This window comes from Puntigrus tetrazona, chromosome 1 (assembly GCF_018831695.1).
Source record: "Puntigrus tetrazona isolate hp1 chromosome 1, ASM1883169v1, whole genome shotgun sequence".
Taxonomy (NCBI): Eukaryota; Metazoa; Chordata; class Actinopteri; order Cypriniformes; family Cyprinidae; genus Puntigrus; species Puntigrus tetrazona.
This window is the reverse complement of record NC_056699.1, coordinates 21,164,112-21,189,651: the sequence shown is the minus strand read 5'-3', so window position 1 is coordinate 21,189,651 and position 25,540 is coordinate 21,164,112. Positions and strand designations below refer to the sequence as shown.

Below are 25,540 nucleotides of genomic sequence, written 5' to 3'. Positions count from 1 at the left end.
AAAATAAAATAATCAAAGTAGACTGAACTTCAAATTATTATGATAGGTTAATGAAATACTGCCTAAAGAGTCCACTGTTGATTTATCAGACTAATACTAGTAAAACTAGTAAAACCTCAAAACCAGTAAGTTTAGTCGCTTTCAGCATTTCCGATGCATGTTGTCCTTCAAATGTGCAAAGCGCTCCTGAAGTGGAAGTGATTTTGTGTGGAAAGACTCTGGGGCTGAGTATTGTTAATAAGAGGTTTAGATGCTGACCCCCACCAGCAGCCGTCTTTTAAAGCTGTCTGGTCTCACGCTGTTCTTATGCAGTACAGCAGAGAGGGTCTTTTAAAAGGTTTTCCTGTCTGAAACCAGCTCTTCAACGGCTATTCAAAGGGAATGGTGATATTTGTGCGAAGAATGCATTTGATGCTGGCACATACTTTATCACGGTTCAGGATGTTTCACAATGTAAACAATTTCTTTTAAGAAAGGTTTGATCTATAGAACTAGCTGTTGACTTGCAGGTTCAAAAATAGGTCTGTAAGAATGTGTAGAAAGAAATAATGTATTCATCAAAAATGACAGTAATGAATTTTAGTTTGCTACTGAGGATGAGCACATTTTTTGTAAGTAATATATTAAAATGACTTATGCAGGATCATGTAACACTGAAGATTGGTAATATATTGGTGAAAATATATTACAACAATGAAAACATGTATTTTAAATGTACATTTTCACAATAGTTCTTACTGTATTTTGGATCAAATAAATACAGCCTCGGTGGGAATCAAAGACTTCTTTCAAAAACCTTTTGATTGGTAACGCATATGAAAGACAACAGCTATCTCTGCTCTACATTATGAAGCACTTCATTCATCCATTGGCCTGAAATGTATTTGAACACTTTTGAACTGTTAAATCACACTGAGGCTGAATTTTGGCTGTCCTCACTGTGTCTTTTTATGTAAAATCAGCACGTCTTGTTCTGTGAGTATGTAATTCTTTTCTCAGTGGACATTGTAACCTTGAGTGCGTGGCACACTCATTAGCATTCATTGGAAACCACTATATTCTTAAGGCCTTCGTGCGATGCTATGCTAGTCAGTGCACCTTTTGGGCTGGCTTTCACATCTTCCCCTTCACGCTGCTTTGCCTTGACGTCAAGGTCATTTGTTCAAGGATTACAGGAAGCCAGTGTACCCACTCGTATGTTTCTGGAACAGCCATTGAGCTGAGACCAGTACGAGTGTGGAGCCTAGGCCAACGCTAAACCTTCCTGAACCGAGTGAGGAGAAGAGATTGGACAGGGATATTGAGCTGACTGCTTGGTTCTTGCCAAATGCAAATGCAGCTTCTTTTTCTGGCAGCGTGTCCAAGGCTTCTTTGTGAAAGTTTCTCATGTCTCTTCACCAACCCAGGTAAAGAAACTTTGTTCTAGAATATGTGTGCAGCCCCCCTGGGATGCTAGACAAAACCTGGAAAAGAGATTACCAGCACCACAGCCCAATGTTATCTCCTTTTTGCAAAGCTTTTTTTTCTTAAATCACTACAGTAATGCAAAATATCACACACCCTGCGGTTACAACAGAAATCTTTTTTTTATTTAAAATGTTTGTTGTAGAATATTTAACAGAAAGATAGAGAAGCCAAAGCTTTTTTTTCTGAAGTCTGTGTTGTACTACATCAGAGGTGATTTATATTTTTTAGGTGGCTGTCTTTTTGGTAACAGAGGGAACGTATTATTGCAGTCTGTAAAGATTGGCAGTATATATGTCATTGACTACACTTCTCAAGTGTTATATATGGCATGTCGTCTTCTTGTGTAGCATAACATGAAACGACCTCATCTCCTCTTGAATTATTTCAGTCATATAAATCACACTTTCGTGGCCTTCCATATCTCTTTTTGGATAGAATATGAATCATTTTTATTAAGGTATGTCCAGCATATTGATTGCTATTGATTTTGTTGGCACATTTCTGCTGCCTGCATGTTTGATATAAGTTCAAGCCATTGGTAAGAAGATGCTCTCGAAGACTTTTGGGACTGAACATTCCAACACACTTGTTTGTAGTAAAGGTGTGAGACCAATATCCTCCCAGACTATATCTGTCGACCAGCCTATCTGTCTGGCTGTGACACATTTTAACATGTAAGTTGTGTGCGCGTGTGTGTGTCTGAATGTGGGCATTGTCTTTGGGCCAACACCAGTTTTATTGCTTTTCCTTCACAATGTCAGCGAACAAGGCCACATCATCAAGTTGTCATTCCCCAAGCAACACTCATCTCGCAAGTTCACAAACAACACATCCTTCTTTTTCACATTGCTGTCAAACTCACCTCAATACACAGAGGAACCCATGTTGGATGTTGTTCTCCTTTCTTCTGATGTCACAGATTTGATTTGGCTTAATAGATATTTTTATCATCATTTTACTGTACAGATTCCCCAGGAATTCAGTGCGAAGTTGGCCAAAATTCTGAATCTGTTTATCGTTTTGTCTCTCTATTATTCTATTATTAAAAGGATTTAAACTTTAGGTCATTCAAATTTTTTTCTTCATAAACCTATTTATATGTAAAATGTAGATATTTTTTCATTGGGTTTAAAACATGTAGCATTGCATTTTCTCTTTTCAAATCCTAAAATGCTATTTTAGATTTCAAACATTTTCAGTGTGGTCTCGGACTTCTGGACACCTCTGTATTTGTGTATTCCATTCAGGTTGTACTCTGCATTTAGCATTATGTTCACATAATAGTATTACTGGCACTTTGCTAATCCCTCGGTGGACTGGTGTATTATCTAAACAAGTCTATTACAGCTCTGCTGTGGGTGTTAGCATTTTGTTGTTACTGGCTGTTCTCTCGGGGGTCTCTGCCATAGGCTTCACTCACTAAATGCATCTTGGCTCCATTTCTGAGAATTTTGCAGACTGTTGTTGCCCCAACAGTTCAATTAGAACTTATGGAAATAATCTCGGCAACTGCCAAGACGATTGGCAGGCGTCTTGTCAATGTTCCTCAGATGTGTTTTTTTCCAAACGCAAAGGTGAACTGGAGGGTTAGCATGAAAACGCTGTTTCAAGAGATCGTGCTCTCTGGGCTTGTGTGTATTTCAAAGACTAGAGTTGAGGGGGCGTAAAACTTTCCAAAGTAGGTGACCTCTTCACTTTATCTGGAGGACAGAACGTTCTCCTGACCTCAGTGGCTTTGATATTGTAAATACACATCGCAGGCTAGACTAGCACTAATGTAAAAAATGTGATTTTTATAAAGGCTAGTGCTTTTATTGCACAAATCTCCCCTTTCTCTCTCTCTCGTTCACTCCAGCCCCCACTGGAGTCTATCAGTATATGGCAGAAGTCCACATGCTGGGGTTTTATAGATGTTACATTATTAGAGGCCACGTCTATCAGCAGCCCAGCCGACAGATGAGTGCTGGTGTGTGATCCAGAGATCTGCTGTGTTTGACTGGCTTGCTCTCTCTTTCCCCTCAGGCCTTGTGCTGCAGGATCAAAGTCAATATTTAACAGAGAACAGGCTAATGTGGCTCAATACCTTCTAACTGTGGCGTCCTTGAGATCAAACCAGGACTACGGGACTACTGGTGAACACTCTGAAAGCTTTCTGGGGATGGAAACTATATGCCTAAGGGGAAACAATGCAGTGACTATGTGGACGCAGTTGCTTTTTACTTCACTTGCCTCATTCTTTAACTCTTGTCAAAATAAGTTAATGTGATTAATAACATTTTTGATTCAAATTCACATGGAAACATTCACTTGCTTTAAGCTTCACACCAGAATACCAGCCTTCTTGTCAGCAAAGCAAACATGAAAAATAATTGACAACCACATTTTTTTTTATCCTGACAGCATTTTTTTAAAAAGCTTTTCCCAGCATCTAGGACTGATGGCTACGATTACTCATGACACCTATTTCTGTAAGATATGTCATGTTCTAGTGATATTTTTTGTGGTATATAATTTTTTACCATATGTGAAAATCTTGAAGATGATTTTAATTGATTCACAGTAAAATTGTATATCTTATATTTTTCTGATTTTATTTTTATTTTAGAAACTTTCATTACATCATTGGTTAGTATGGTGTTTAGCAATAATAATAATCTCTAATAACAATAATTTCACATTTCACAATCTTTAAATCAATGTAGAAACAACATAATTACAGTATGTGTTTTTGACGTTTGTTAAAAGGCATAATTGTTTTATGACTGAAGGTGAGTTTTACCAAAGACTTTATTACTGACACCAATACTACCGCATGTCTCTATAAACTGTTCTTTTTTCCATGATATTTTATCATAAACTATATGTAATCTTGACTACGCTAACATTACAGTATAATTGAGAGCTATCAATTTTAAAATTTACTAGGCTAAAATAACAACTTCTAATTTAAGTGAACTTCACATAAACCCATTATAATAAATGTAATATTTAGCTACCTGTGCCCTTTAGCAAGTTGGAAATATAAATATATTGAATGCAGTTATTAAACCAAATTCTAAATGAAACCGATGAATCCTTAAAACCTTAAAAGTTATTGATCTCACCTAACAGTGGATTGAGGCAAAATGGAGCATGCATCAAAAATGCTTTTGTTTGATGTGGTCACAATGACATTCTGCATCTAAATAAATGCAATACTTTTCGAGAAAAAAAGAGATTTGTAAATGAGATTGCCAAACCTATCTCTGGCCCTGCATTATATTTTTTTTGTTGTTAAACTGGATAAATTAATCTCCTACGTTAATGTGCTATTTTTGACAGTGCTAAGATAATTATGTACTCACTGACAGTGATTAGGTTAGCTGACAAGTATAGATATTGTTGAGGTCTAAATATGGACAATAATGTTTTAGTGTAATTCTGTTTTAATTGTTTTATGTAGAAATTTTAAAACATGCCTTTTCCATTTTATTTTAATAGGCTTCAAAATATTTTTTTTTCTTTAAAAGACTAAGTTTTAATGCAGCTAAGAAATAATTGATTAAAATCACTCACAACTGGAAAGGCGACCACTTGGCTAAGTCAATGAGCAACAGGTGTGGGAGTTGTGTGGTCATTCAGCAAATCTGCTTTTGGATTGTTGAATATTAGAGCTTTAAAGGTTTTTACGTGTCTGTTGTTTTTCTTTTTAGCCTCGGACACAGTAGTCAGTATCAGGATGGAGATGAGTAGGTTTATCACCAGCCCAAAGAATAAAAAAAGGCAAGAAAATGGAATGAGCAGTCTATTCAAATTCAAATGACCCCAGTCTCCCCTCCGGGTTTTCAATTATTGCAATGAATCTGTTTATCACATCAATTCAGGAATGCAGTTATTGAACAAGGTATTACTTATTTCAGGGAGTTTAGTCTTTTAGTTGCTAAGGGATTGTAGGCATGCTGTTGCATGTGTTTGTCATTTGGCTGATAGTCCACATTATGAGGTTGCAATTCATAATTTACTAACACACACACACACACACACACACACATATATATATATATATATATATATATATATATATATATATATATATATATATATATTTCTATTACTATTGGTCTATCTAATTAAAATATAAATGTATGCAAAACAATTTATTATAGACCTACTGTATTTATATTTATTATTCAAAGTTGGGGTAGATTGAGCATTACAGTCACAGCCAATTGGAACATACCTAAAATATATAAACAAAACAGCCTAGCAAATGCTTTAGAAAAAAAACAACAAAACAAACTTAAAAAATGGTCTGTGTTAAAGGTGCAGTAGGAGGTACACTGAAAGTCTACGTCCCACAGTATGTGAGGTATGCAAACACATATGTTGACAGGCAGGTAGGAAAGCCTCTCATAATGTTCGGACAAAACATTTTGATTTGGCTAAGTATTCTTTGGCCCCATGCCTTCCACAGAATATATTAAATACATGTAAATGCATTTAAATTGCTATTGGGATGTGGAGAGACTTTCAACCATCGTGACACAAAATGTTTCTGATGAAAATTACCTTTTGCACCTTTACTCACTGTGGAATAAATATCTTTTATCATCTGATTCAGATGCTAGATTTTTCGTGTGCATCTGTAGCTTGTATTTGCACCTATTTGCATTATGGACCTGGCACAGTCGAACGGTCATTTCTTGTCATGAGAGACACATCCTAGTGTCTTACTGCTCTTAATCCTCATTAGGAGCTGAGCAGACACAGCTTGTCAGTTGTCGTACCACTGGGCTCTTAGAGGAAGCTGTTCTGAATTATTAATAAGGCTTCTCTGGCCTCTGCCGAAGAGACATGTATTCGAATAGTAATTGCATGTTTGTATCCTTGTGATTTTTAATTATATTCTCCCTCTTCTGATGGATAATAAATAAATTCTAATGACTAGGGTAAGCTGGACTGGTAATTACTCCAACCCCCAGCAGACAAGTTAGTCGCGACTGAAAAATAAACACAGGAAAACACACACTCAAGCATATATAGGAAGTGTTGATGGGGTGCTTCAGCAGATTTTTTTTTTTTCCTGCAGCAGCTGTCGCAGTGGCCACACAGGTGAGCGGGACTCCCGCTGGGTCGCGTCAACACCTGCAGGGCCCCCCGCACTTGAGCCCAGAGACTCGTTTGGCTTTCTGGCCGAGTGAATGATCATCACATCAGTCCTGTTGCTGTAGAGAATATGGTGTCATAAGAGGGCATTCGAACCCTTCAGTGACTCCATTAGCTCCTCTGTTCATGCACGAATGCTCTCCTCACTGCAGATGTGCACAAACCGAGCCAGAATGGCCACTCTGTTTGAGCCAAAATGACAGCCTAATGTCCCACTTATTGCGTTGGAACTGAGCATGATTTCCCAGATCTGCCAGGTCCCCTTCATCTGTCTTTTTCTCACGCTTTGCCCCACGGATGCGTAATGCCTGGGCATTAAGGACCGGACATGTGGTTTTCAACTGGCTCTATGGCTCCCACTTGACCTTATCTCAAGCTAACAGACAAAAAGCACACCCACCTCTGAATGACACTCAAAAACGGAGCCGCGTTCATCCCACTACAGGATAAGTGAAGGTTTTTGTTTAACAGCCATGCAGAGGTTAGCCAACAGATATGAACGCATTTTGATAATGCCATTTTTTGCCAAACTGCGACCATCTGGCGTTTTTGGTACTTTTACATCTGAATATTTGTTCCATATTTCTATTGTTTTAAAAGAAGAGATGCATCTTTTAGTGGGAAGTCCAAAAAGTCCATTTCAAAAATGTATTTCAGAACTTGTAAATTGTTTATTGTAATGTAATGAAATATAATTTATTATTTAAATGTTGCTTGGAACATTTATTTCAACAAGGATATTTTTGTGTGGCTGCATATGAAGAATTAAACTTTCTGCTGCCATATGGTGTAGTTGCTGTATTCACAAGCAGCGCTAAGAAGAGCAAAACCTCAAACCTTTGTTTTGGCCTTTTTAAGTGGGCACCAGACTGCAGGGTCAGGATGCTACAGTAACTGTAGCCAGGGCACAAAAACCTGGCACTGTGGATGTGGCCATTTCCTCTCATTCCCACACATATCCCTTACCCCTGAGTGATTTTTCCAGCACACAGGCACACTGTCCTGATCCCGAGAGAGATAGCCTTCAGCTCTACTGAGATTTATACCTCCTTAAAGCTAGCTTTATAGGTAACAGAAGACCACTAAACTGTGCCTAGCAGCCTGTTAATAATCTGTCCATGGGCTTGTCTATAGCCATTTCACTTTTTACACCAACAACAAACTGACAGCTTTTGTCACCTCTCTGTATAAATCCACCATTGTCTCTTTTTGAAGTATTTAAACATAGGGCACTATGTAATATAGTCACATACGAAAATACTCATACTCATTACGAATAATAATAATAAAAATATATTTAGTATTGTATGAGGACTGTATTGTTATTTGATTGGCTGCTGTGTGAGGAAACTAGCTAGTTTGTTATGTAACTGATAGTGTAGCCATAAAGAAGGATGATAAAGAGATCTACAACTAAACAAATCCCTGCAATTTAGCAGCCTTCTAATATTGCAGCACTGTTCACAATTCAGCACATATCAGTACTCTTTGTTATTTAGCTGACTGTTCCTGGCTTTTCTGGGAAAAAAATGTTGTTTACAGAGAACTATTTTGTCTATTACATATAACTATTTTGTATATATATATATATATATATATATATATATATATATATATATATATATATATTTGAGCTATATATTTGAGCTATATATATTCCCCAACATAATGAAGGGATTTGTAAACGTATATTAAATTATCCAGGTAAATGGCCAACTGTCTTTACTAATGTACGAATCCCCTAAGGAATTGCCAAATTAGGCTTACAGTTCCACTTCCATTCCTCTGGAAAGCGTGTTGGCATGTGCTTCTGTTAAATAATGTATGCAGTCCTATAATAAGTTACCAGAACGCTATGTTGGATAAGCTTTCACATTCACTTCATATTCTCTGGCTTTTTGATCCCTACCACAGACTGTATCTCCCAATTCCATCTTTTTAACTTAATCTTTCCATTTTCTGTCTTATATCTGTGAGATCAGACACAGCATGCATTTTATCACAGAGTTATTTTCAGTTATTTCATCCCTAATATCGTTAACAATTAGAAGCACCTTCCCATATCCTTCAGCTGCATCACATCTTTTAACAGTACAGTTTTCTTCAATGTCAGGTTTTCTTCAATGTCAGGCCAGTTTACAGTTTTCTTCAATGTCAGGTTTTCTTCAATGTCAGGCCAGTTTACAGTTTTCTTCAATGCCAGGCATCTGTGTGCTCCTCAGTCTGAGCTTAACCCAGTATGGGCCTCACTGTTGGAGGAAGGGCCTGACTTCCCTTTCTGCCGCATTAATTACCCACCATGTTTATAGTATGTTGACAGATTTGCCGCTACACCTCTCGGAATTCCCTGTGGTGCCCATCTGCCTCCGCGGCCAATGGGTGGCATGCTTTAGCAGTCCTGTGCTCAAAACAGGCTCCCTTGACATAGGGAGGTTGTGGGGTCCATTCCCTTAACTCTCGGCTCACAGAAAGACATCCAAACAGGCCAGTGCCAGAGAGAGGCCGGGACGGGCTCCAGCGTCGTTAAGAAGCCGCGAGTGCTCTCTGCTGGCCCATTAGAAGAAGCGATGATTAATGAAGCTGCTCCACCAACCTCACAAGAACAAAACATTTCGCCATATGTTCATCAGGCCAAATATGGATATGAGATCGACGCCTCATCGATTTCCAAACTCTGCCAAGAACAGGTCAATGAGATAGTCTATCAATAACGAAGCACTCTTACCGCCACACAGACTCTCTTTCGACGAGCAAAGTTCTTGATGAATGTTTTGTTTGGCTAATTAGCATATTTTCCACTATAGAGAGATTCTTTATTCCTTTATTATCGCATGTAAGCTGCAGCTACGCATATTTTATGAGGGTAACGCTTTCATAATATATTCCATACTGCCGTTTGTCAAGCGAGAACTGTTTTGATAAGATGCGAGATGAAGAGGCTTTTTGCTGATTTGTGTGTCCACTGAGGGAGACTAGGTGATTGCATTCCAGTGTTTGAAATGAGAAGACGTATTAAGAAACAGAGGAGGGGTGATGTGGGACATGAAAGTGCCGCAACACTAGGAGACTCCAGAGTACCGACAAAGCTGATAGCTTGTGGAAATAATCACAGTCATGTAAGCAAATCGGTTAGAATAAGGAAATAAAACCACATTCTAGCAATGTGGAGAGGATTTTAAAAGAGGCTATCTTTGAGAGGAATTCCCACACTGCAAGAGCTTTCAATACATTTATCTTTACAGATAAATTATTTTTACAGAACTGGCTTTGGGTGTAATTACTAGTATGGTCACTGATCTGTTCACAAAAATATATATTGACTATAATTTTTTCATTGTGCTAGCCAGTCACTCAACCAATCAACTGTATGTCCAATTTAAATTGGGTTAGAACAGAGGGAAACTGTGTTGTTACATAACTCAATTGTGGACAGAAAGAATACAAAAGGAAACTAATGACCAGATTTACTAAACAACGCAAATTAGCGCCAGAGCGGGATTGCAGACAGGATTGCAAAGATCTGCTGCCGATCTACTGAAAATGTGCAAATTAAAGAACACAGACACAACATCTCATTTCCATAATGACCAACACAATCTAAAAGCAGTGCAAATTAACATAAAGTCTCAAACAAGCAGCTCATGTTAATACTCTGACTTTTCAAATAAATTAAAACGAATGGAAAAACACGTCTCTCCTGCGCTACATACTCTTTGCACTCTTCAGTGCCTCCTCCTGGCGGCAACTATCACAGCCTTTTTACACCCTAAGACTTTTTCATACCAGTAAATTGGCTAGCACTATCTTTAGTAAGTCATGCTGCGTTATTCATTTAAATAATCTACTCCCAACTTTGTGTCTGAAAGGGATACCCCGTGCAAATGCATATGAAAAAAGGCCAGCCACAATCATCACAATTTCATCACTTATTTTTCTCTGTGTGCCTTTAGTAAACCTTGACAGTCCTTTTTTATGTCAAAATGGATTTGCACTGGCCTCTCATTTTGAGTTTTAACCCGATTTTCGCACTATTTTATTTCAGTTGTTTTCATTAAAAATAAAAAAAAATAAATGAAAAGGCTCTAAGCAGACTTAAGCTGCATATACTGTAAGAAAACATTGCTTTAAGTTCAAACATTGCTTTAAGTCAGTAATAAAGAACTAAGAGAAAAATGTGAGCAACATAACATAAAAAAATAGCAGAACAAAGACATTACATTCCTTTTAGATAATACTGTTTCAGAGTTTGCAGAGGAGCTAATTAGAAAAATAACTGTACAGTTAAATCATTTTCTTCAAATTCGTGTTTGACTGTTGTTTTCCACACGTAATTGGTTGCATTTTCCTTTTTTTATTTTACCTCTCTTTTAGCGTTGACATCCCTGGTTTTCATCGTTTCAGTCATTAGTCAGTATAGATGGCCATATTGCCCTGTGTATATAGCTCAAAGGCACAAAGCTGTACTGAGTTTTCCCCCAAACCCACACACAAACAGACTTCTGCATTCTCCAAAGGACTGATTGAATGTTTACTGAATTCTTGTCCCTAGTCAGCCACTGCCTTTGTACCGACATTTCAAAATATCTCTGCTCATTAACATAATCAACACGGGTTTGTTGTCTTATGTGAATACAGTTTATGTGTGAGAATCTAAACTTCGCCAGATGTCCTTGTCCATTTGACAGTTTTTTTTTTACATTTACTTTCTTTCTTTTTTCCCTCATTCCACCTGGATGATGTTATTCGTTTTTTTTTAGATAAATGCTGTATTACAGGTAAAGAGAAGGAATTCTTTAGTATTGTACTGAAAAGTGCACAACCTTCAATGCATGGACATTCTTAACACGAGGGATAAAGCTGGAGATGGTGAATGAGCATTGAACTGTGTGGCTGTAAAAGTGATCCTTGATAGTCACATGCACTTTCCAAAAGAGCTTCCTTTTAAGTGTGTTTGATCATTTTGTTGTAAAAAAAAAAGACTGAGAGGGATAGCAGTCAGCTATTATATTTTGATCTGTAATGATTTTTATCATTACTTATGCGCTATACACGAAACGAATTATTGGTTTACTTTCCAGCACTACTAGTGTTTATAGCTATAATTATATAGTTAATTATTATAGTTATATAGTTAATAAAGCAAGGGATTTATTTATTCAGTTGATTAGTAGGATCCGCTTGGAAAATTAAGATAATAGTATCATTAATACATAATGATAATGTATAGTTTTGCATCAAATGTACACAAAAAAAACATTTTGAATGGGATGCAACTGGTTTGCAGTGACCTTGGTGTAGGTGGCCTTCTTCTGACACTTCTTCACATCCTCACCTGCTACACAGAGTGTCCACAGCATTACCTCAAGTGCCTGGGGGAGCCCCCTTTGAAATATTTACACAGCCCACAGGTGGCCTGGAATTACCAGCCTGCAATTTTGATGCAACACTTCAGTCAGCTCTCTCTGTCTGTTGTGCTGCCTAATGAAAAGTGACAGCCAAGAAATAAGTTGTTCTTGCGTGGGTGCCCCGGCCCGTTCTCTCTCGTTTTTGGCTCTGCATCTGTGAAATTAACCTCATACACTTTATAGTTGGCTCCGTAAATTGCAGTACATGTGTCTCTTATTAATTATATGTTGCTGAGACTTTTTTGATTAGTCAACCGGGTCACCTTATATTTATGTAAGCTATATAACATAACTGATGTCCTTGAAGTTTAAGGCCAGTTGACGGGGCTGTTACTATTTTGTCTTTTTATGCTTGAAAAATTCTGGGATACACTAAACATTTAGCAAATTCTGTTTATTAAAAACAAGTAATACAAAGAAACAGAAACTGTACAACATCGGGACAGGCTAGACATTATAAACCAATCATGTATAATCATAATAAACCACCATATCTTATGGGTTTTTTAACAAAAAAGGTTGATTTTAATAATTAAAGCTGTCTAATTAGCAGCTGTTTGTGTGGATACAAAAAAATAAATACTAGATATAAATTTTTTTTTGATTCTTTTTAGGCCAAGCAACTGAGTGTTGCCTTTAATAAATTATATTTAAGTTGAATTTGATATTTTTGCATAATGCATACTTCCATTTTTTCTACAAATATTACTTTGAAATCGAAGAATAATTTGCAAATGCCATACAATATCACTGTGAAGACCCCTGCTGTAAGGCACTGTTATGCAGTTTTATAGGTCACTGTAGGAGCCTCCGAACTCAAAACTGTGCCGGTAATGCATAGCCTTACGGGAAGTGAGATGACGACACAGGCGAATTGGTTGTACAGCAGAGGCCTAAAACTGTGCCGTGAGAGCTGACTCACTGTCTGTTTAGCACAGAACCTTAATATGTTATGACTGAACGACGGTGAGTAACCCGGCTTCCTCTCCATCCAGCTCCAGGCAGGAGAATCGCAATAGCAAACGTGCCCGTCAGAAACACACTCATGTGTATGCACGTATATGACCATACATGAGCAGATGGCTGTACCCAAGGCTTAGTCCTTTTGAGTTTGTCATAAACATTGGCAGGCAGGGCTGACTTCCTTATTGTTTTGTGCATCGCCCAGATGTTACATCAAAGTAGGCCCCTAGACTCAACTTCATTGTCCGATCAAACCAGATAGTAACTCAATTTATCCACTCTCTCTTCAAATGGTCTCAACCAAGCTGGTTGCTACTGTCTCTACGGAATTTAGCCACTGGGAAGCTCAAAGTAGTTTTAGGTGAAATTATGAAATATCCAGATTGAGTCTAAAAAGGGTATTTTTTTAACTGATTGGTTTGATTAATTCATTCATTCACTAGAATGCCTATTTGTATCCTCTTGAAAACGAAACCAACCGGTATTTCAGCTTGGTTTTAATCGTTTTTGCACAATTGGTTTTGGATTTGATCAAAATGTACGATTTAAAATTCAAAAGAATTATTGAAAATGTAGAAACAATTTTAACTTTTTGTTACAATTTTAGAAACAGTTTTCACAATTGCTAGTAAATTTCACAAAATATCCAAATTAATCATAAGCAGCCTGACATTTTGCAAGGGAGGCACTACAATTCTTATTTTATTGTAAAACTGTGCTGCAATAATGTTTATTTATGAAAATATGTATTATTATAAATAAAGTATATATGACATTTTTATATAAATTTTTTTATATTGTATGAATTTCATTTTATGTAAATTTAACTTCCTTTAAATTGACATCTGAAGTTTAAAATTATTTGTGCTAGCATTTCCAATTAAATTTTCAGTTAACTCTTTTTGATATTGACCTCAGGGTAGGGTTTGAAGTAGTGACCTCTTTCTGACACTACAGTGAATAAGTAAATGCAGCTGCCCACATCATTATATCATGCTACCTTACTGTGGCTGTTTGTTTGCGAACAGTATTTCAGTCTATATATCCTCCATTTATATCAGTCATTGCTATTGTGCAGAGTCTTGTGCAAAATATAAAACCCAGATACTCACGTGAAAAGATGTGAAAGGTGCAGAATCCAGGTTTTACAGTGTTGCGTTGCTCTGTTCTCATTGCACTCTGGGGCCGTTGGAGTGATGAATGGGGCACTTAGTATTTGCGCGCATGTGACTTAGATATCTGTGCTGCTGAAGGGTATTCACGATCTCAATTCTGTCCGCTGGAGGTTAGGAACATTACCAGAAACCAGCTGCTGCTCTGTGGGTTTGGGAAACAACATGGGTTCTACCTTAGCAGGACCATATTTAACAGAATTTGACTATTTTTGACTATGTACAGGTGACCTCAAAAATATTCAAACTCATAAGCCGTACATAGTTCATATCTGTCTGTCTGTCTGTCTATCTATCTATCTATCTGTCTATCTGTCTATCTGTCTGTCTGTCTGTCTGCCTATCTATCTATCTATCTATCTATCTATCTATCTATCTATCTATCTATCTATCTATCTATCTATCTATCTATCTATCTATCTATCTGTCTGTCTGTCTGTCTCTGTCTGTAAAAACACAAAATTAATTGGTAAAATGTTTTGCTTCAAAACATTCAAGCTGAATATACTGTTATGCAATTTGACAGTTTAGAATATTCAATACACAAATAGCACCAAGAGCCTCTTGAATGTATTTGAAGCTGCAGAAGGTGAATTTGCCTTCACAGCATTTTCAATGGTTCATGGTCTTTAATTCATATAACTGAATAAATCAGTATTACAGAGACTGTACTTGTGGATTGATACTTCTTTTGAGATGTGGCCTTTTTGCAGAAAGGCATCCCAGAAGAAGACAAGAGAGACGTGGCTATTTGAAGCCAGCTAGGTCGTTTGTTCAGTCACCATTATGAAGAGAGAGATAGAGAGTGGATCGGTCAGTGTATGGTTTTTGCAGACAGGAGGATTACAGGTGCAGCTAACAGCACAGAATTGATCTAGGAAGCAGTCAGATGGAAGACTGTGCTTCATTCAGTCTAGCACAGGGCAACATAGACACAAAATTGAAAATGAAACCAGGAGGTAGGTTGAGTGCCAGAGCCACCTTTTGACTTTAAATGCAAGGTTCACCTTTCTCCCAAAAAAAGGCAGTTTACTCACCATCATAATTCCTTTCTTATCTATATCACCACAAAAAAAGTACAATAAAATAAACATGTCTGCAAATAAAGAAATAGAATCCAAAAGCAAATACAGAATACCAAAGACAGCTAAATAACGAAATAATTAACACATTTAAAAAAATGTATCAGCTATTTCTTTAAGTGTACTGCAAAAATAAATAAACAATAAATACACACACATAAGTCAGAATAATTCAGTAAAAAATGCAACACTTAAACCCTAATTTGCAAACAGGAAAATTAAGGTAGTTATTCTAACAACGCACACGGCAATTAAGTAATTTTTTTTCTTGTAACATACTAACAGCCACCGTAATAATGGCTTAAAGATAATAAATAAATAAATAATTCACAATAAAATGGATTGGTCTTATGTGGATCTGAAAATTATTCCTAGTTAATATAGCTGGTCTCTTTTTTTGTTCAGTTCGCTTTATCAAAATCATCTTGTCTCCATCGGGTCTTTTTATTGACTTGAAGCTTAGCTAGATCTCTGGAGCCTGATTAGTCATGGACTGTGTCTTTGATTTAATGTCTATAGGCTGACCCTTATGGGCAGTGGTACCTAGAGTCTTCTTATTCTCAACGGTCTGACAAAGAAACCCCCATTGTTTGAGGTTGGGAGTGGTCCTTTTATACGATGGGTGTCAAACTCAATTCCTGGAGGGCCAGAGCACTCTAGAGTTTAGATGCAACCCTAATTAAACACACATGATACAACTAATCAGGTCCTTCAGGCTTATCTGAAAACTGCATCGTTTGTGTGTTGGAGCAGGGTTGGAACTAAACTCTGCAAGGCTCTGGCCCTCCAGGAATTGAGCTTGACACCCCTGTTTTAAACTAATATCCACATCAGCTCATCTTAGTTAGTATCTAACGTTAAGCTCAGCTGTCAGCTGTCACCTCGTTGTGGTGTCATGCTGTAGGCCTGACCTAGACATATATCCTATATGCTTTCAAGACACAACTTCACTGCTGAATGTTGATCCGAACAGATAGGCTAACGCTATGGGTGGTGAAGACGTACAGTATCAGTCTTTTATGTACAAGAAGAAGTCCTTAAAGCCTCCATTGTGTCTTTTAACAATGCAGTCAAAAGACACACTTGAAAAGCCTGTACATGGATGACCTTTAAGGACCCCACTTGCATTGCTGTTCTTGAAAACTGCTGTCCTTGGCAGTACTTTTAAATCTTCTTTTATTTCTGAGAGTAACAGCTAAAATGCAATGTTCACCCCAGGTGTTAGATTTTATAGCCAGTTTTCTGTTATGTCCTTACGAAACCCATGATTATTGGAACTTAATTTGGGTGCTTTTGTCCAGATGGTTCGACCGCCCGGTACTGTCTGCTGAAATTGTTTTTCTATGCACCGTTGTATGCAGCAAGGTCACCTTCTTCAAAGTTTAGTAGAGTAGTCCTTTTCCTCATCTAAATAAATCAAATACTTCAAATAATGGTAAAAATGAACAAACAAACTTAAACAGGTATGGAATGATGCTCAGTGACCTTGTTTGGTTTGGTTAGGCTTTGCTCGGTGAGAGAGAGAGATTTTCAAACATTTTAATGTGTAAATTTGTAAATGTAGTAGTAGAGTTCAGGTATAATCTGCTTTATATGCATATACAAATTGAACGGTGCATGAAATGATCACCATGCATCAACACATTTCAAGGTACTGTACTTTTTTTTACCTCCGTGTTGTCACTGCAATCAGTGCACATCTTGTATTCTGTCACAGATGATGCTCAAGAAAGGAAGAATCAACTACTGAGCGTGCAGTACAATGTTTTCCAAGATTGAGATTGTAGATCAAGGACAATTATACTGCTTCTGTGCATTGAAATATTTATGCAAATATACTATTTCAAGATATACATGACTCTTCAGATGTGTCTTCTGGGCCTCCCCAAGCACACATGGCTAATCGCTAATGTTGTACTACTTTTCATTCGTCGCTTTGGATAAAAGCATCTGCTGAATGAATAAATGCCATTTTATTTAGCTATTTCTCCCAGAGCAATAAGTGTGAGCTTTCAGATCTTGAGCCCCAAATGTTTTCATATCAACTTTAATACAAAAGATTTCATGTCCGGCCTTGTTTATCACTATTAAATCCATTTAAAGATGCAACTGTGTTCTAATTTAGTATTAAGTTACAACTTTGGCATATTGTAGTTTATTCAGCAACACAGCAAATGCTTGGGTAAATTGCAACATTCTGGCTTTTTAAATTTATTTGTAAATAAATGCAGCAGCAGTGCAAACACAAAGCTAGATCTTTGGCCTTGTCTAAAGCTTGGACTAAAGGTTAGTTGACCTTTAACTCCAGTAATGCTGTCAGATTTACTTTCTAGTAGAAATCCTTGCAGAGCTAACATTTTAACATTTATATTATATTATATCATATTCTAATATTCCTCCTAAGGATAGTCTTGTGTGCATCCTCAGATGGCCTGGATATTCACTGACCCTTGAAATAACCCTCAGTTGCTACAAAATGTTAAAAAAAGAGCCATGCATGTGTTGCTGTTTATTGCTTTTTTTAATGTATTATATATTTGCAATGAATAGTGCTATTTCATTTACGTCCCCCAGCTGCATAATGCTATTTATTAAAACTATTTATTATTTTATATCCTCCTGAGACCCAAAAAGACAAGTTTTTTTGAATTAAGATGTTTTTTCATGTCATTACATTGTTTAGAGCATAAGAAAAAAATGGAAAAATAACATTTACCAATGCATTTTTAGGTTTTAAGATTTTTTTATGCCAAACTTTGTTTAAGGCTTATTCTCAACTTTGTTATAAAATATTTAAAAAAATGTTTTAATTGTTGTTTTATGCAATATGTGTGTACAAATTTCCCTAAACTTATTTTCCTAAAAAACACAATTGTGTCTATACACTGTTTTACAGTTTAATAAATATCATTTATTTTCCTATACAATTGTTATGTTTCCCAAAATGCACAATAAACAGTTCAGTTTTGTGAACCGATTCAATTGATTCACTAAGAAGATTTGGCTAGAATGAATGATTTGTTCATGAATTGGACTTTGCTAGTAAAATGAAAGAATTGGCTCCGTGAAGGATAAGTGCGTCTCACTCCTTTCTCCCCTTCACTGTGCTTTCAGACTGTCACTCAGACCCTGTGCCTGCAATAAGCACCAAATGGAATAACAATAGGGGCTATTCTCCAGGGGCCCTGTCCTCTGCGCTTTCTCTCTCCTATTCAAACAAGCTGTTTTCCAGAGGCTCCCATGAGTCCCTGTGCCCTTTCAAACCCATTTTTAAAGTCAGCTTTTGTCTCTTGTCTCTGTGATTGGAGGTTGCTTTGCGTGACTTACGTGTTTTTTTTTTTTTTTGACATTCCTTTCAAACAACACGCGTTGATTATCATCGGTTTGCCATTAGACAGTTAATGCAATGTATTATGGATGCAGAATTCTTGGTACATCTTTCTGTGGTGTCTTGTTTAGAATTTAATTAATTAATTAATTAAATAAATTATTAAATAAATACAGCATTAAGCTGTCTTACCATACTTTACGAGTTGAAGTATCACGATACCACGCACATGTGTTAATTTAATTAAATTCTACCAAATGAATCAATATATTAAATAATGTATTACATATAATAATCAAAATATAGAAATAAGATCCAAGTACACAGCCGCTATGTTGATTAATGGAATTACATTTGTGATGGCAAAGATGCTTTCAGAAACAAACTATTATACTTTAGTATCACAATACTACCGTAGCACCGGTATATCGTGCAGCACTAATATACGTATATGACAGAATTAACATAGAAAGCACAAGTCTTCACCACAGGATAGATAGAGAAATTGTGCTGTCCTGTCGTGAGTGGGTTGCAGCGCCTGGATGGCATTTCTCACTATCTCTTTGCTTCTCTCAGACATGTGTTTGTGTCTGTTAGACAGCTGACATCAATGCTTTTTCCCCACTGTGCCTTGCTCTATCAGAGTAGGTTAATGCTCACTGCCCCATGTGTTTGTTTTGACTTGTGGAACCAATCTAACAATAGGCTGCTTTTTGCGTGTGCATTTTTGTAGATTCATTCATGAATCTCAGGGTTTTGAAGTTTGCAAAAACTTCCTTGAGCCTTCATATCAGGTTTTGGTAATTTTTAGGTTTAAAAAAAATTTTAATTTTAAAGAATTTTTAATCTGTGTTTAGCTGCTTACATTTTGCACAAATAAACCATAGTACACATTCAAATATTTGTCTGGTTAATTGGTAATGTAAAAAAAAAAAAAAAAAAAAAGACTTTGTACCTTCCAGAAAACGTTTTTCAACACAGAAAAGGTTATTATTTCAGTTCAACCTAAATGGTTACTGTAGCATATTTCAGCACGGTTTGTTGTGTGAAAGAAATGTCACAATGTAATAAAGTGACCCATTAGCACTGATTCTGATTTACATGTAAATACAGCATTTACATACATTTACTTTTATGTGAATTTACACGTGAAATCTGAATCAGTGCTGTAAATTAAACAGAGCAGATTATAACTGTATTGAATCTAAAGGTCTTTTGCACAATAGTCTTCCTGTTTTAGCCTTCCCATGCTAATAATGATAGTTCACTCAAAAAATAAATACAATTCTCTCATCATTTGCTCACCCTCAAGTGGTTTTAAACCTGTATTGGTTTCTTTGTTCTGCCAAGAACAAAGGAACATGTTTTTAAAAAAGTTTGTTGACAGGCTGTTTCGGTCACCATTGACTTCCATAGTAGGATAAAAAACACTATGGAAGTCAATGGTGACCTGAAACAGCCTATTTACAAACTTTATTTAGAATATCTTCCTTTGTGTTCAACAGAACAAAGAAGTGAATACATGTTTGGAATTTTCAGTTTTGGGTGAACTATTCTTTTAATAGCATCAGTCAAGTGTTTGAAATAACGGCGACTTAATGTGGTTTTATATTACAGAATAAGGCAGAAATCATGCCATTTTATAGTATTATATACAGTGATAAATGATCATGTCAATTAGCATTGCATTATAGATGTAGTTTATCCTAATCAAAATTCCCAAAGTTGTTTCCTCAGTTAAAATATAAACTTTATTCAGCTACAATAATAACTGGATACCTTCGTCCATTTTAGAGATTTTCTAGAGCATCGTCAGTGTATGTGTGACAATGACATATTATTCATACATCAAAACACATAATACACATATACATCAAAAACATAATGTTCTAAAACAAATATACAAAATGATGATCTCTTTAAAATAATGACTTGCGATTCCATACTGTTTACTGTTTAGTTTTGGCTACTGTGTTATCTATGAGTCGAAAAAGGCAAAGTCAAAGTAAAGTAAAATAGATAAAACATTTTAATACTGGGTTTGACATTCTTTGTTTGAATCAGTCACAGAAATGTGTTTTGTCGTGCTTCCTCATTTTCAGATCTCTTTTACCCTGCAGACTTTGAAGACTCAAACTTGAATGCAAGCAAGCGTATGCATGCGGGTGGTGTATATAAACCATTGGGGTGGACAGAAGGCTTGCCAACACACAACACAAACACACGAGACAGACTTCTGATGTGGGCAGTTGCCTTACAGTGATAACTTTTTAATAGCTTATCAAAAGTAGGGAGTGTTGGTGGCACTGCGATGGAGCAGGTGGTGTTTGTATGACTCAATCAGATGGAGCACCAGCCCTCTTAACCTTGCTGTTATGTCCGCACACACACACTACCATTGAATGTAGGACAGTGGTTTGCTGGATTCGAGCCAGAATTAGAGACACCCTAGATAGACACTAGTCATTAATAACCTGCACAGAATAGTCACCAGCCTAGCCAACTTTGTTCGTCACACTCTTTCTGTCCCTTTCACTCTCTCTCTCACCCATGTTTTTCCTCTTTCCTGTCCTCTCGCTCCAAAGCACTTTAGTCACTGTGTAAAAGTAGGTTGCGTTCAATGCAGCGCTCTCTCGTTCGCTCCCTCATTATACCGTCCTTGACAAACAACCTGTCACATTGTGTGAGAGGAGTAAGTGGCATTCCCACCCACTTCTAAAACATACACACACACGCATGCAGTACACTACATAACTGATTGCGTCTGGCCTATCATGATCCATTTTTTACAGATGAGTTTGTGTACTCCTCAGCAATCAATCTGGACTAATTATGTTTGCGTAGACAAATTGATGGCACCCTTTCAGAATGATTTTTTGCATTTCACTTCATTTGTCTCTTTAGTGCATATTGTATGTGTTTTGTGCCTTTATTAAGGCATGTGTGGTCGTATACATTTGAGAATTTAGATATTCTTAGGTTTATTGCCCCCCCAAAAAACTAACTGCCAATCAAAGCTGTAGGTTTAATCATATTTTAGTGTTTCTGTATATGTGTGTGTGTGTGTGTGTGTGTGTGTGTGTGTGTGTGTGTGTGTGTGTGTGTGTGTGTGTGTGATTTCCAATTACATCACTGCTCAGTGCATTTGTTACTTGAGTCTTTCTAGTTTTTTTTAAAAGTTAAAAATAACTTCTCTTTTAGTCGTTTTCTGTATTTACTGCTGACTTTTAAAAACAGTCACTTGTCTCCAACTGATAGCGGAACAGTTGGATTTACTCAAAATGAACTATATCTCATGTTAAACCAGCCAGTGGCTCTCCAGTAGATTTGGGCGAGGTAAAGCACTCTTGCATTTTCATGGGCGCTGAACAGCCGCTAATGCCCTAGAGCTCATATCTTCGAAAACGTCAAAGCAGATTTTCAAATAGACATTATCTTCATTAACATATCACATGTTTGAAGCACATACACTCTTGCCTAAAAAACCTCTTACAACTCCATTCTGTGACACAAAACAATTTTATTTTTACAATTATAGAGGATTTTGCCATTCGCTGTGATACTCTCTGTAAGAAACATAGCTACTTTGATTCAAACAATGAAATGGCTGTTTGAGTTCTGTTGGACCCTTATCAGCCATTCAGATTCAAGGACCAGAGAGAACTGTTGTAGAAATATATTTGTTTGTTTTTGTAAGAACTGCTTTCCTTGACCTACAGTATTTTTTTCCTATCGAAAAAATCATCTAGAGAAGTGCTGTGATGAGGCCAAGATTCAGCCATGATGACGAATGCAATTCCCACAAGCACTGATGAGTTTTTTTTCTTCAATCATTCTGCAAGCAATGCAATGAGCTTCTCTTAATGACAGCATGAAAACAAAATTGATCTTGTTTATTGTATAATAAATGCACCTGGTCTCATTTTGCATGATTCATCAGTGCTTATGAATCAATGCTACTGTAAATAAAAAGAACCCTGAAGGCCATGCAGGTGGAGAAAAAACTGCCACAAATATGAGCTGGATTTTCATAATCCAAATCAATTTCTGTTTAATCAAACCAGGTCTTGGCCTACATTACTTGCTGCTAAATATCGTTTGTCTCTAGTGCATGCTGCATTACAGAAGTCAGATGTGTTGCGAAGGCTGTTTTATGTTTTCTTTAACTAAATCGAATCATAATTGGAATATGTACTCAGCATATGAGTCACACAGGATCTAAGTAATCTGTGCAGATTGTTTCACAATGGCTTTGGTCCAGCTTGTCAGCATTTGAAAGTTCTGCCTGTCTCTTTCCAATCAAACATTTCACACCAGTCTTTGTTTTAGCCCCTCAATCAGGCAGAAGTGGGCGGACCGGGAACTTGACTCCAACTGATTTCAGACAAACCAATAAATGTCCACATATTTATCAGTGAATCATTGAGATGGCCAAGTCTTCTGTTATTGCTTTTATTTAAGAGTTTTATCTCCATGGCAACAGGCTATTATGGAAAAGCTGTCTCTATGTCTTTCTCTCTCTCTAATTGTACCGCTGTTAGCTGGCAGTACTGCTGTAGGTTAGCACATATAGTACAAAAGATGCAAACATCATTTCCTGCCTGTGGACATGGCAAAGAACAGGAAGTGCACGCTGAGATGTAAACAACGAAAGATCTGTGAGCTTCTTATTAACCGCCAGTTCTGAGATTCTGAAGTGGCTTTCTGAATATTAGTCTCCAAAGTAAAGGGCACACACACAAGCAACCTCTGGTTCCTCTAAATGCCACCTCCACCTCATCTGCACAGGCAAAGTCCACAAAATGCAAACTGCTGCCGAAGCCGTATTCATATATAGCCGTAAAACATAATATCGCCACTATCAATATGGTAATTTCCCCATCCCGGCCCTAGAGATCATAAAGCCTGTATTTGGTAGCAACTTTTCATCAATAAAAGGGAGGCTGTTCTTGAGTCTGCGTCCTGTGTTTAAAAGCCCCATTAAATCACAATGTGGTTGTAACCGAGGCCCTGGATCTTGCGTTGAAGGTCACCTTAGCAGCCTCTGGGTTTGGGCTCCAACCGACTGTCTTCAGTGGTTTGCTAATGGAAACTATAGCAAACATCTCACAGCGCTTGTTATCTTCAATCTGCTACACAAAGATCTCTATCATCTGGGGGATTCTTTATTCACAGTTGTTAGACTAAAGCATACAGTATAAGATGATAATCTAAAGATTGTGATTGGTTGTTTTATACAGTGCATTAAAAAATGTATGTCTATGGAGAATTTTTTTGATTTAAAGTAGTAAAAAAAAAAGAAACAAATTCTACCATAAATATATCAAAACAATTTTTGATTAGTAATATGCATAGCTAAAAATAATTTGGACAACCTCGAAAAGGCAATTTTCTCTCTCTCATATATATATATATATATATATATATATATATATATATATATATATATATATATATATATATATGTGTGTGTGTGTGTGTGTGTGTGTGTGTGTATGTAGATGTATGTGTGTGTGTGTGTGTGTGTGTGTGTATGTGTATGTGTGCACTCCCTTCCAAAAGTATTGGGACAGTGAGGTCAATTCCTTTATTTTTGCTGTAGACTGAAACCATTTGTTTTGAAATCAAATTATGAATAACAGACAATTTTCATGACAGCTTTTATTTCTAGGTATTTACAATCAGAGCCATTGCACACACATAGGCCATAGCCATATTAATCATTTGGAATGTCATGAGAAAGAAGAGAAAATATCACAATCTACTGTTAGCAAAAGACTACATGATTAGAGTCTACACCAGATACAAACCACTCATTAGCAAAGCTGGAATTTGCCAAAAATACAGAGATGAGCCTCAAATTGCTGGGTCAAAGTTTTATGGACTGATAGGACAAAGATGAACTTTTACCAAAGTGACAGAAAGGCAAAAGTTTGGAGAAAGAAAGGATCTTACAAGCTCATCGGTGAAACATGCTTGCATGGCTTTTGTGACGAGCTCATTAATCTTCATTGATGATGACAGCAGCAAAACTAATTTAGAGGTCTACAGAAACATTTTGTCTACCAATTTAAAATGCAATGCAAAAGTACAGTGTTGTACTATGTACTAAACTGTTATTTCTAAAAATGCAACTGGTAATATTTCTCATAATGCAAATAATAACAAAGCTGAAGTTATTCCTCCCAAAGCTGTAAAATATTCATAACACTGGCCATTTTTTTCTGTTTCAGAATAAGATCATTCTGGACCCGCTAACATTCAGTGAGGCTCGCTTCAGGCCATCACTCGAGGAACGTCTGGAGAGCATCATCAGTGGTGCCGCCCTCATGGCCGACTCCTCCTGCACACGCGACGACCGCCGTGAACGCATCGTAGCCGAGTGCAACGCCGTGCGCCAGGCCCTACAAGACCTGCTGAGCGAGTACATGAACAATGTAAGTCCTGAACAACATTTTCCACAATGTAAGGCAGCTTGATGACTCAACTCCTGATTCCTTTGTTTCTTTTGTTCAAATTATTTTAAAACATCAAATCAAATTGGATTTAGGTTTAGTTTTGCTTGCCGTTTAAAAGTTGTTTTTATAAAGGTTTAGTGAGAGGATTATTTGAGGAGACTTTTTTTTTTCTCCTTTTATTTTTGCACATCCTGCATTGCTTGTGAATCATTCCTAAGACCGGATGGATAGAAAACATTTATCTTCAACAACCATGGCTACAGTACACAGACCTTTCATGGAGTTGACACATACCATATGAATACACATACTATTTTCCACGGAGTGGTTATTTATTTATAAATGTTGACATGGAACATGAAGAGCTTTCTGCATGGAAAGCTTTAGTGTCATCACATATAGCACACTTAGGCTGTATGAGGTTATATCAGGTTATGTACATTTCAAGTTTTAAGTATGGAAACTTTTAAGAAGAAAACAAAATGGCATTCCTGACATACAACTATTATCTATTTGATGA

The 25,540-nt window shown here is 36.9% G+C and overlaps 1 protein-coding gene across 1 annotated transcript in view; it reads left to right on the top strand.

The window, feature by feature from the left end:
• Nucleotides 1-25,540, top strand: part of ctnna2 (catenin (cadherin-associated protein), alpha 2) — a 336,397-nt gene that overhangs the window by 75,037 nt on the left and 235,820 nt on the right. Inside the window, 1 exon segment of the mRNA XM_043243368.1 lies at nt 24,796-24,999. Coding sequence (XP_043099303.1) covers nt 24,796-24,999 — 204 coding nt within the window.